This window comes from Camelina sativa, chromosome 1, assembly GCF_000633955.1.
Source record: "Camelina sativa cultivar DH55 chromosome 1, Cs, whole genome shotgun sequence".
NCBI classification, from domain to species: domain Eukaryota; kingdom Viridiplantae; phylum Streptophyta; class Magnoliopsida; order Brassicales; family Brassicaceae; genus Camelina; species Camelina sativa.
Window position 1 is genome coordinate 17,664,206 of NC_025685.1, and position 13,760 is coordinate 17,677,965.

Below are 13,760 nucleotides of genomic sequence, written 5' to 3' on the forward strand. Positions count from 1 at the left end.
ATTCAACAAAAACGATGCTTGTCTTAATTACAATTGACCTCATCTAAAATATTTAACATATCGTTTTTCTTTAATGCTAAAAACCCAAAACAACATTTTCATGGATGTTTGGTTAACTAGGTCATGTGTAGAGTATTCTTTGTATCATGTTTTGTGTATCTTATAGACTTTATGAACGCTTAGGACAGCTCTATTCTTTCGGGTAATATTTACATCAACTGGGGGTTACATTTATACTCTTTACATATGTTCTACAGATGCAACGGTTCTTTGTTAGTTGATAACCGGAGGTTCAAATGGTTTCTCGACATCACAACTTAAAGTGACCATTCAACGAATTTTCGGAGGCGATGAAGAGGAAAATGTTCTAAAGACTTGGTTGTTAATCTATGCTGCTGTTAGGTTGTTAAAATTGAATGTAATGGTCTAAAACGGTTATTTAAGTTGCTGATTTATTGTTCTATGACTTGGTTTATGTTATTGGTATTGTTGNTTTTTTTTTTTTTTTTTTTTTTGTCTCAAGTGTTGAAGGTTCATGGACTCATCGGGATCTCTTCTTAGGGTTTAACCCTAGGTTATTCCATCGATTTGATGCCTCTTTATCTTGTTTGTTTTGTGGTGATGTTGTTTAATTTCTCGTCTAGTTTGTTGAGTGTAAGGGGTAGTTAAGAGGATCTTCCCCACTCCTTATTTAAAACAACTCTTATGTTTTACAACTTAGGCAAAATTAAAACTTCATGTCTTCTCTTAAAAAGTTAAAGAGGTTCAAATCTATTGGGTTAGAGCATATTTTCCCATGAAGGTTTTCTTTTAGTAGAATGTTCTTTCACCCCTCAATCCTTTGCTGCGATGAGAGTTCTTATTTTAGTAGCCATTAGCCAAGGTACCACCGACGTAAGAGAAGTTCCTAATCCTAAGGGTTTTGTGCAAAAAACCTTTTAATTCACCATTTTTTTTGCAATTTTGTCTTTTAGAAATATACAAAACAATTATAGAAAATAAAAATTAATACGTAATATAATCCCATGTCATCATCGTCAAATATTGAAAATATTGATAAATAATATATCAAATCTACATTTGAAGTTTTTAAAAATCTAATGTATGTGAGCGTAGAAACACGTTTAGAAGATACATATAAGAGTTATATCGCATACTATTTTTGAATACATATGATTAATCTGCATTTTTTTAGAAATAGAAGTTGAAGCTGCAAAAAAATGGTATTTTGCACAAAATCCTTTCTTTTATGACAAAAATTAGACCTTTTGGTTGAGCTTTATAAGATTAATTCAAAATAGCAAATTCTGAAGAAGACTTATCTTGGGAAAAATATTACATTTTCTTTTTCTTCTTTATTGATAAATAAAATTCACTTATTTTTCCAAAAAAAAATTATACATGTTTTTTTCCCAATATCTTGACAAAAAAAAAAAAACCATGGAGGGGGAGCTAAGTCCAATACACCAACCCAAAAAAAGAAGATAAAGTCCAGCCCAAGCCCAAAAAGCCCTTCTGGTATACTCTTATAGACCTTAAAAGCAAAAACTATCTATCGTCCCCCCCACGTGAAATCGCAAACAAACAAACAAACAAAAAAAATCCCCAAATTGTGACGGAATTAGGGTTTTGACGATGTCGTCCGGGAAGCCAAAGCAAGGCGACACACGATTGGTGGTTGCTGCCACGACGGCGTCAGCATTGATGGAAGCGAAGAAGGCTGAGCACGGAGGATCTTCATCTATCGTTGAGTATAAACCGCCGGTGATGCTTGAGGACGAAGAAGATCTAGAAGTAAAGCTCAGACGAATCCTCGAGAACGTTCCTGTTCGCGTTAGCAATACTTCTGGAAGTTCCGCTGGTTCTGGTTCCGGCGATTTTCATCAGGTAATTTAATCTTAGCCGTGTGAATATGGACTTTTGAGTATTATATGGGGGATGCTCATGTGAGAGTAGCTAAACTAGCTTGTAGATTAACTCGGAAGGAATGTAATTACTTGAATCGGCTGGGATAGATTTCAACTTCTAGGATCGAAAACTGTAAACGTTAATTCAAAAATACGAATCCTGTTCTTTCGTAACTCGAAATGGCTGGATTCAGTGCCTGGTCTTTTGTTCTCAGCATGGTTAGGTGTGGTTTTGAAGCTACCGTTGATTAATCAAGAGAAGTCCTTGTTGTACATAACAGGAATCTGAAATTTCTTAGTCGAGATGTGTGTTTCTGACTTTGTTTTTTTCACAATGTCTTTATGCCTTGTTTTAAAAGTTTGATAGAGCTTGAACTCAAGAGTCTTTGCTGAAAGCTCATTTGGTTAAGTAATTGATTAGTGCGCATTATTATGTTTTAAGTCTATTGGTTATGGCTTGGTTGTGTACATCCTTTGCATATTTACTAGATATCTTGACTTGTGTGATAACGGATGAATCACTCTCTTTTTACAGTACCGGCAAATGAGGCGAAGAGAACAAGACCGACTAACAAGGATGGATATTGACTACAGCAAGCGGTTAAAAATGGCTGAGTTTACTATAAGAAGAGAAGAGAAACTGAAAGCTGCAGAAGAAAAAACATCAAAGAAGCGTTTGAAACGCCAAAAGAAGAAGCAGAAAAAGCAGGAGAAGAAGATAAAACCAAACACTGCAGCTGAGGAACAAGAAAGGCAACCTAGAGAAGAGGAATTATCATCTGACAACGGTGGCGATGAAGAAGAAGAAGAAGAAGAATCTGTGGTAGAACCTTTACGTCCGATGTTTAATATCAAGTTCCAAGAGAACCGTTAATAGCTTTTTTAATTGTAAAACATGTTACATGAATCCAAAACTCTCTTTGCAAGATGAGTTTCTCTCTTTCCTTTTGTTTTCAACAATGTATTATGGGGAAAAACAAACGGAGCAGGTTTGTTTAATCAGTGTAATATTACCGGCTATCCCTGCAGCTAAATTGCAACGAAACCAAACCCAAATCAGGATTTAGTAGAGAAATTTATAAGTTGTTTGGTTTTATTATTTTAAAAAACTAAAATCATGAAATTCTGAAAGTGGACCAAAATTTTTCAAATTGAACCAAACATAAGATTTAATTCCAAATTATTTTTTTTTAAATTGTATACGTATGTATAAAACCTGTATATAATAACAATTTGAATAAATGTCAAATACAGTTCAGATTTTTTGTCGTGCATTTTTGTTAAATATTTGTATTTATTTAATATTAAAAAAGTCATACGATTGCGTCTATTCATTTTAGAGTTGTGTTTTTTACCATAAAGAAAATCATATGGTTGCTTCTATTTATGACAGAGTTGTGTCTTCTCATCATATCTTATTCATAACTTTTCGTTCTAATAATTATGTTTATCTAAATGTTTATGTATATAAATGTATATATATATATATATATATATATTGTTTTTTCTTAGATAACTAACAAAACATTGTTCGCTGACATAAATCTCGTTTCATGCTGATTCTATATAATATGAATTTTAATTTCCAATATCCAATATTATTTTATAATTTAACTTAAAGATTTTAGAAATGATTTTGGTAATATATAAATTCAATCAACTATAATTATGTAACTTATAGTTGCGCTTATTTATTTTAAATCTGTTTTAAAATATGTGTTTTTAAGATTTAACTATTTAATCTTTTATTTTTAGCAGTTTGTATTTTTATTATAATTATTGGCTGATAAATTTTCAATCAAGATGAAATTTCACTTCTTTTTTTAAATTATGTTATCAGAAATTTGTGTTTATTTTTTTATAATATTTTGTTTGATATTTTCATTTAGGATCATTTCGTCATAATATTTGTTTATTAGTAATATAAATATCACTATATATTATGATGCTTGTTACTCTTTACCAAAATTTTTCTTAAAATATCTAATACTTAACACATACAAAAAAACTCTAAAAGGTTGTCTCGATTCATTATGACTTTCCATTTAATAATTTTTAACTTGGAATTGTGTCTTTTTTACATGGTGAAGTATATGCTTAGTCAACACATTTTGATTCTATTGATTTTATTACATATTTAGACTTCCTTTCCATACAAGTTTATATTTCTTACCATGTAAATATTTATTTTTGTTGAATAATAAGTTTCACATTTTTAAAAAGGATTATGTAAAAATAATCTCAGTTGCATTTTATAGATAGTGTCATGGAATTGATTATTTATTAATATAAAGTTGAATGGTCTCAAATTTGCTAGATATTATACTTCATTTCCTTCTTCTCTTGGTTTAGAAGATAAGATTTGTGGAGCGAGACCACTCAACACGGTTCATTGGTATCACCGCCATGGAAAGACAAGAACAAGAACAAGAGGCAAACAAGAAGATCTGTACTGATGTGACAAGCACAAACCCGATTCCAGATGACTCCATCGAGGAGATACTCAAAGCATCGAGTGTTGAAACCCTAGCGAGGTTTCGCTGCGTATCGACGCAATATGCATCCATGATTCGCAGTCGAGAGTTCATAAAATCGCACTTGATCAAGTCTTGTACTCGTCCTCTCAGAAGCCTCATCTTCACATTCATGGAGATGTACGGTTTGGGGAATCAATTCGTCTTCTCAGCCAGTCAACCTCAAAATCAAGGTGAATCATCTTCTTCAGCAACTTACCATATGAGTTGCCTAAATCAACTGCACACAACTTCTTCTGCTTCTGTTCATGGTTTGTTTTGCCATGGTAAGATGGAGATATATAACCCTAGCACTACAAAATCCATTACTTTGCCTAATAATTCCGCAGATTACATTTACTTGGGTTATGATCCCATCAATGGTGATTACAAAGTGTTGTGTCTGGTAAAAGCACAAGACTTACATATTTTGACTGTGGTAAAGGATACTTTTTGGAGGAAGATTCAAGATTTTTCTCCTCACTTTCGTTGTTCTCCTTATTCTCCTGATCTATCTCTCAATGGTGTTTTGTATTATGGAGTTTATCATGATCTCCATGATGGAATTCTTCTCCACCCTGATCATTTGATTCCTGTGATTATGAGTTTTGATGTTAGGTCCGAAAAATTTGATCTCATAAACCTACCAGAGTTACCAGACAATCTCATGCATCCAATTCTCACAACCTACGAGGGAAGGCTTACATTCTTTTGCAATTTAAGACATGGTGATTCTAACTTCATTTTGTGGGTTCTAGAGGATGCTGTGAAACATGAATGGTCGAAACACTTGTACGTTCCACCTCCATTAGATGGCCATACTTATGATGATTTTCTTGCCTTTTGTTTTACTGATGGAGGTAAGCTTCTTTTTTCTTTGGCATTTGAAACGTTTATGTTTTGGTTACAAAAGATGTCATGGCTTAACTTCGACCCCATTCTCCCAATGATGCAGGGGAATTTGTTTTGGCACCCCGACTGTTTCATATTGAAGAACCATTTTTTGTTGTCTATTATGATATCAAGAAAAATGCTGTGAAAAGAGTCTTCATAGAAGGAATATTCACATAACTGGATGAGGAGCCATTTTATATGACACAATCTATCTTCCCTGGTCAGATTGATAATCCCATGTTTCTTTAAGTTTTTTCGCTCTTATCTCCATTGAAATGTTTGTTCTTAATTAAGTTATAATAATTACTTGGGAGATTTCATGATCTTTTTTTTTTCTTTTTTTTTTGGCAAAACTTTGTTTATGTATTCATACTCTCGACATTGTCTCTGGTTTTGCTTAATTAGTGTTGCATCTTTTGAATGTTCATGGGGTGCCTCTATGTATTGAACTTGTGTATTGCTGCCTCATCTCATTTAATTTGTAGGCCTCATGTAGTTTTCTTTTTTCATCTAAATGTCTTATTTGATAGAAAAATTTGGAAAGATGTATTTAGCTTCCCTTTGTTCGTAGAGAGATGAATATTAAAGAGAGGGTAGGTTCATACCACATGCACATTCATAGCATGAATATTAAAGAGAGATAAGGAGGCAAGGAGAAGGGTGAGAGAGGTTTAGTCGGTCAAAATATGAGGAGAGATAAAGCGACAAATGAGGGTTTTATTCACAGGGCAAAATTGAAACAGTCTTTACCAGATGCACATTCATAGCCATATGTCATGCTTGCTTAAATATTAGATAATTAAAGGTATCCAATTAAATCTAAACTAGATTTGGAGCCGCACTTATATGTGGGGAGTATTTGCTACTTAATATATATATATATATATATATATATATTTATTTAAAGTCGGTTTTTCTCTCTTTCCTTTCTTCTACCCAATTACTTTTTATTTTCAATTTTAACAAATTAATTCACATAATTAAAATATTAAAATCTAAAGTTAATGCAACGATTAATTTACTTATTTTTGTAATATTTTATTATTACTAAAAAATAATTACAATAATTTAAACTAAAATATAAACAAAAAGAAAACAATATCAAAGTAAAATATGAAACAACAATTACTTTCGAGAATTACAATTATTAGGATAAGAAAAATAAGAGTTTTTTTAATATATAGTTAAAAACTATTTTATTATTTTCAAATGATTTTATAATATATTATAATTCTATTACAAAATTTAATTTAATTATTCTTGAAATACTTCCTCGGCGATATTTCCGGAGTCTCAATCCTCGGTTGGTTGACTTGACTTATGAATTTTGCAGAATTTTTGAAAACAGTACCCAAGACCCGTAGGTCGCTCGTGAGCATTATTGATAAACAGTTCTTAACAAACTCATTTCCATCCAAAGGCCAAGGAGATTCATTGGTATGATAACCTTCTAAAGACCTGGTTTTGATACGCGGGGGCTACGTTGTACTTCTATACTTCTTTCTTCATTCTCTTCATTTTTCAAATTTTCCTCATTCTTTCGAAACATTTTATAATAGCTATATGGATTGTTAAAGTTTAGCATTACACTAAGAAAAGAAAAAAAGAATACTATATTAAACTATATAAATAAAAAAGTCAATGCAAGGAAATAAAAGTTATGAATGGTTGAGTTAAATTGTTTTTAGATTATAAATTCTGATTATTATTATTATTTTATAATAGATTTTAATTTTTGGTTGAATTTTTGTCTATTTACAAAAAGAGAAGTATTGTAAAATTTTCGTAAAATATCAAATTAAATGAATTCTAACTTTTGTTGATATTTGTATTAAAAAGCTAAAAATAGTTTTTTAAGAATCTACTTAGTATAAAAATTTCCAAATTTTAGTGTTAAGTAGTGATTAAACGTGTACCTTTTAACTCTCCGACACCCGACAAAAGAGTTTTTCCCTTATGATTGAAAACGGCACCACGTCTACTCATATTTCCCCAAACTTTTTTTTTTCTGATTTCTTTCTCTTTTTGGTTAAGTCTTTTGTGAGTGGAAGTCAAATCGACCTCTCTCTCGTTCTTATCACCGCCATGGAAATCATATACATAAAAATAAGCTTTTGTTCTCTCTTTATTGGTTCATTTGGTTTTTTGTTTATTTTTATATTTTTGTCTAATTTTTATAGTAATAAATGTCCAAATTAATTTTCTTATTAGTAGTAATTTACTAATTTGTGTAACTGAAATTTTATTTTTTTGTAATTAAGTCGTAAGAGAAGGAGACATTAATTTCATAATTACTCCTAATTTAAGTTATTGTTTTCTTTTAAGTGGGATGCACTAACCTTAAAGACCAATCCATTAACAATTATGAACGTCTCTATCCGTTTGTAATTTTTCTCATTACTCATGCATTAATTCCGAATGCTTTACATTATTTAATTATAAATAGTAAGTAAACATTAAGACATCACCACATTTCGTTTGCTTAACCAAAGTAAACGAAATGTTTCCACCTCTAAACGAAGAAACCATCAAATGAGCTAAGTCAGATTTTCCAACTAAACAAAATACATAGTCCACTCATAACAACAAGTAGAGAAACATGGCGTCTTTTGCAACAAACACCTGCCGTTCAACCTTCTGCTGCCTTGAAAGGATTGGGGGCAGCTCTTTCGCCGGAGCTAAGCTCTTCATTGACCCTTCTTGTCAAAGCTTCAGACCCAAATCCACAGGTAAAATCTAAAGCTTTTAAATTTGGAATCTTCGATTGAGATTGATGAAAATAGGTATTAAAAGGTTTGGGTTTTTTGTAGAGCTGGTGTTGTTGTGGCTATGGAGACAAGAGTGTTTACTTTGTTTTAGAAGATTTGGGTAACACAACAGGAAAATGGGATGTATGTGGATATGATGCTTCCTCTCCTTACAAGTTACAACCCACTTCAGGTTTATAACAACACTTAATCCTAGATCTATATGCTCTTCAAATTCTGAGACTTTTAATTTTGATTGTTATTCTGTTCTTTGCTTGCTTGCAGAGCAAGTTCTTTTAAGACACTTGCTGCTCCTCACAAAGAGGGGTTTGCTTCTCAAGTTTTTGATTATTGGACGAGGCTTTTTGCTTACTTATGCATTGTGAACTCGACCGTATAAGAGAGGTCCTCAAGAGATCGTTTCATATAGATAAAGAGATATGTGGCAGAGCTTTGAGGTAAATCATCATTTAGCTTTCAATATTTTTCTCAAATTATAAATTTGAAAATAACATGTGGAAATTTGTTTTCCTAAGATCTCAATATTCTTACCTTACTCTTGCTCACATTTTCCAGTATGTTAATGAGGTTTTTAATATGTTATATGACGTATGTTTTGACTTTTGAAGAAGGGGATGGTTGTCAAATTTGGGGTCAAGAAGATTCAGCAGTGGGGAGATGAAAAGTTGCATCATAGTTTAACAGATAAATATCATCTAAATGATTAGTTCAGATGAGCCAATAATGGAATTAATATCCGTTTACATATGTAATAGTATAAATAATGGTAATCTAATAATACAAGATGTTATTTGTTGTAGGACATTCGGTAGTAAAGAAAAATTTATAATCCATCTATCATCTATGGCATTTGCATATAAAATTATGTTTGTTAATGGTTCAATTGCTATGGTAAGAGTAAGTGTATTTGACAATATTACATTCATGAATTTTACTCTTTTTATGTCTTGAAATATTTCAAATTTAAAACTCTAAGTGTAATACAAACATACTAATTAATTTTGTTTTTTTTTTGTAATGCAACATATATTTTAATAAAATATTACAATTACTTTTAGATGACTTTAGTACTAATAAAATAGTGTGGTTAGGATTCTTTTTTTTTTGTCAGAAAAATGAATTTAATAAAAAAATTTAGATAATTAGTGATCTAAAATCTTGGAATTTTGAGATCCAGAAACCTCACTATTTCATTAGTACTAAAGTCATCTAAAAGTTAAATCATTGATATGAACTTATCACTATAACTTAAATTATATCAAATATAACAAAAAAAAGTCAAAACGCAACATGCCGGGAGTATCGCGGCTAAACAACCTAGTACATATAACAAAGAAGAAAAATATCTCCGATGATCTGATCACATGCAAATGAACATCTGCACAGATTCAGTTTAAGCTCATACCGAAGATACTCAGAGGGTTTCCTGTTAAAACCCTAGCTGGTTCATGTGCATATCAAAAGAGTATGCATCCATTATTCGCAACCAATACTTCATGAGATCTTACTTGATCAAGTCCTCGACTCGTCCGAAAAGCCTCATCTTCACGTTTGAAGGAGAGCGTTCCGAGAATCACTTTTTCTTCTCATTGCCTCATCTTTGAGATAAGGGTGAATCATCATCTTCTGTACCAACTTACCTTATGAATGTTGTGCTCTAACGTAATTAATCATTGCTCCCTCTGTTCATGGTTTGATTTTCCATGGACCTCCTTCTAGGTTAATGGTATCTAACCCTAGCGCTATCCATTACTCTTCCCAAGATTGAAACCAAGAGTGTATCTATGTACCGCCAATAGGGTTATGATCATAATAGTGGTGATTACAAAGTATTGTGTATGATGAAAGGCATGCATGTTAATAATGGACGCTATTTAGCTCAGTAGTTTCGTGTTTTCACTTTGGGAAAGGAAAAATTTTGGATGACGACTGGAGATTTTCCTCCTTACTGCCTATTTACTTGTAACAACCGCGAACCAAAATCTCAGTTTGGAATGTGCATCGATTGATGCAGGTGATGCATCAGTGGATGCAATGTTGGTTTTTCGGGACGACTTAAGTGAAACGCTCGTTTGGTCGTGTTGTGGGTTTGGGAAACCCTTGGAGTCGAGTATAAAAGAGATATCTCAAACTCCTTGGCCGAGTATGATTTTTCTGAGATATTGCCTGTGGAGTGGAGATCTGAGGCTAGGATCATGGTAGGAGCTTGAGAAGACATTTTCATGAGTTTAGATCCAATTTTCTTTATTGTCAAAATTGAATGTGTGACCATGGCTGACTAAGCGAATTGATAAGTGTTTCATGTGATTTTTGAGTGTTGAATGCTTATGTGGTCGTATATGAGTGTTGGTTGTGAGTTTTGTGGCCTTTGAAGATTGTTTTCGGCATCACAAAGCCGAGAGGAGACAGAGGAGATCGTGTTCCGCGATGTGTCGCACGAATGCATTGATCGATGCAAGGAGTGTATCGGTCGATGCAATTAGGGATTTGATGGAGACGATGGACATTGGATCGGTCGAGACAAGAGACGTTGCATCGGTCGATGCAAGGAGTGCATCGGTTGATGCAACAACATTGCATCAGTCGACGCAAGGTATCTGTTGGTCGACGCGAGTGTGCAGAGTCGACGTGTGTGTCTGGTTTGCTTGTTTTTCTTTGTGTATTGCGTGTGCTTGTCTTTTCGCTTGTGTGTGTAGCCCAATAGATGGGAGGATTATCTCACAAAGTATTTATGATAATACTCACGCATCTCATATGTGTTGTGGTGAAGGTAAAGGCAAAGTGTGATCGTGGAATTAAGGCGATGAAGAGGAAGATTTTCTAGAGGCTCGATTGGTTGCAGTCTGACTTCTGTGAGGTTGCTACAGTTAAGTCCTTAAAATGTTGTTTATGTTGGAATGATATATTGGTTAGTTTTTATGGAATTTATTATTGGTTGATTGGTTATTCGATAATTGCTGACTGTTATTGGTTTATTAATGATTATTTCTGCTGTTTTGTTATGATTGGGGTTAGCATGTTAGTGAGTATGCAATCACTACTTTAATATTGCATTTTTTTAAAAAATGGGTCGGGTCATTTCATTACTCATGAAACTCTTGATTTATGTATCAACGATGTTTTCTATTATGTGGCTTTGTTCGACACACCCGTGAATCATGTAGTCATGATTTTTGATGTTAGATCTGAAAAATTTCATCTTATAGAAGGACCTGGCTCTTATGTGCTACCAAACAGACTAGCTACGAGGGAAAGTCTGCAGTCTTGTTCTCTGGAATTGCTGATTTTAGAATTAAATTTTGGGTTCTAAAGGATCCTGTGAGACACGAATGGTCCAAGAAGTCTTATGTTTTGTCTACAATAGATCGTAACACTTACTTTTTCACCATCTATTTTGTACCAATGATGCATGGGAGATTGTTCAAAACCATTTTATGTTCTCTACTATCATCCAAAGAAATATACTATTAGAACAGTCTATATAGAAGGAATCAGAGAACTTGAAGTTCCACTTTCGGATAAGGATCCATATCATAACATAATCTCTGTCTTCTTTGGTTAGTTTAATAATCTCATGTTTCTCTAAGAGCGCTCTCACCTCCACTGGAATGCTTTGTTCTTCAGCTATAGTTGTGTTTCATCTACTTACTTGGTTTGATGATCTTTTGTCTTTCTGTTTTTTGGTGACATTTTGTTTATGTTGATAGTGTCGTCATGTATGTAGTATGTAGTCTTTCTGTTTTAAACTTGGATATTAAGCTCTTCATCGTCTATTAAATACCTTTTATGCATATCTAATTATAAGTTACTAATAGTAATTTTTCGAGTATTGTGCCTAATGATCTAAGGATCCTTATACGTGTAACAGATCAATAAATATAGCAAACCATCTCAATTCCGAATGAGCTAACTAAGTTTGAATTGGTAGCAAAATTATCTTTTAAACTAGTATGACTTGCATAAATTCTGTTTTTGGCGATTCAACAGATTTTTAATAACCGTTGAGAAAAAAGTAGTATCAAAACTAGTATTTATTTCTTTCCAATTGTTTTTTCTGAACGACTAAGAAGTTAAGCTTGTTCAACTTCCCTGAGATTAGGGATCAGAGAATTTTATATGGTATCTCAAACATGTAACGTGGGAGATCACTTTAATTTGGTGTCAAACAAGGAAAAATTTATCTCCTATATATGATCGAAGAACACTTGGAGAAAATTTAAAACAGATTCTGCTTGATCACGTTATAGAAATATCTCAAGGATTACATGTNGGGTTTTTTGTAGAGCTGGTGTTGTTGTGGCTATGGAGACAAAAGTGTTTACTTTGTTTTAGAAGATTTGGGTAACACAACAGGAAAATGGGATGTATGTGGATATGATGCTTCCTCTCCTTACAAGTTACAACCCACTTCAGGTTTATAACAACACTTAATCCTAGATCTATATGCTCTTCAAATTCTGAGACTTTTAATTTTGATTGTTATTCTGTTCTTTGCTTGCTTGCAGAGCAAGTTCTTTAAGACACTTGCTGCTCCTCACAAAGAGGGGTTTGCTTCTCAAGTTTTTGATTATTGGACGAGGCTTTTTGCTTACTTATGCAGTGTGAACTCGACCGTATAAGAGAGGTTCTCAAGAGATCGTTTCATATAGATAAAGAGATATGTGGCAGAGCTTTGAGGTAAATCATCATTTAGCTTTCAATATTTTTCTCAAATTATAAATTTGAAAATAACATGTGGAAATTTGTTTTCCTAAGATCTCAATATTCTTACCTTACTCTTGCTCACATTTTCCAGTATGTTAATGAGGTTTTTAATATGTTATATGACGTATGTTTTGACTTTTGAAGAAGGGGATGGTTGTCAAATTTGGGGTCAAGAAGATTCAGCAGTGGGGAGATGAAAAGTTGCATCATAGTTTAACAGATAAATATCATCTAAATGATTAGTTCAGATGAGCCAATAATGGAATTAATATCCGTTTACATATGTAATAGTATAAATAATGGTAATCTAATAATACAAGATGTTATTTGTTGTAGGACATTCGGTAGTAAAGAAAAATTTATAATCCATCTATCATCTATGGCATTTGCATATAAAATTATGTTTGTTAATGGTTCAATTGCTATGGTAAGAGTAAGTGTATTTGACAATATTACATTCATGAATTTTACTCTTTTTATGTCTTGAAATATTTCAAATTTAAAACTCTAAGTGTAATACAAACATACTAATTAATTTTGTTTTTTTTTTGTAATGCAACATATATTTTAATAAAATATTACAATTACTTTTAGATGACTTTAGTACTAATAAAATAGTGTGGTTAGGATTCTTTTTTTTTTGTCAGAAAAATGAATTTAATAAAAAAATTTAGATAATTAGTGATCTAAAATCTTGGAATTTTGAGATCCAGAAACCTCACTATTTCATTAGTACTAAAGTCATCTAAAAGTTAAATCATTGATATGAACTTATCACTATAACTTAAATTATATCAAATATAACAAAAAAAAGTCAAAACGCAACATGCCGGGAGTATCGCGGCTAAACAACCTAGTACATATAACAAAGAAGAAAAATATCTCCGATGATCTGATCACATGCAAATGAACATCTGCACAGATTCAGTTTAAGCTCATACCGAAGATACTCAGAGGGTTTCCTGTTAAAACCC

General features: G+C 32.5%; 2 protein-coding genes and 1 long non-coding RNA gene across 3 annotated transcripts; all 3 read left to right on the plus strand.

The window, feature by feature from the left end:
* Positions 1,569–2,935, plus strand: LOC104793399 (PRKR-interacting protein 1-like). The gene is made up of 2 exons (XM_010519755.2): positions 1,569–1,887; positions 2,443–2,935. Exons 1-2 carry the CDS (start codon positions 1,636–1,638, stop codon positions 2,779–2,781), a joined length of 591 nt encoding a protein of 196 aa, XP_010518057.1. The 5' UTR covers positions 1,569–1,635; the 3' UTR covers positions 2,782–2,935.
* Positions 4,236–5,715, plus strand: LOC104793409 (F-box protein At2g21930-like). The gene is made up of 2 exons (XM_010519765.2): positions 4,236–5,280; positions 5,376–5,715. The coding sequence occupies exons 1-2, from the start codon at positions 4,314–4,316 to the stop codon at positions 5,489–5,491; spliced, it is 1,083 nt and encodes a 360-aa protein (XP_010518067.1). The 5' UTR covers positions 4,236–4,313; the 3' UTR covers positions 5,492–5,715.
* On the plus strand, positions 12,361–13,164 carry LOC104793420. The gene is made up of 3 exons (XR_002037424.1): positions 12,361–12,495; positions 12,588–12,759; positions 12,931–13,164. It is a non-coding gene; the product is annotated as an uncharacterized LOC104793420 (long non-coding RNA).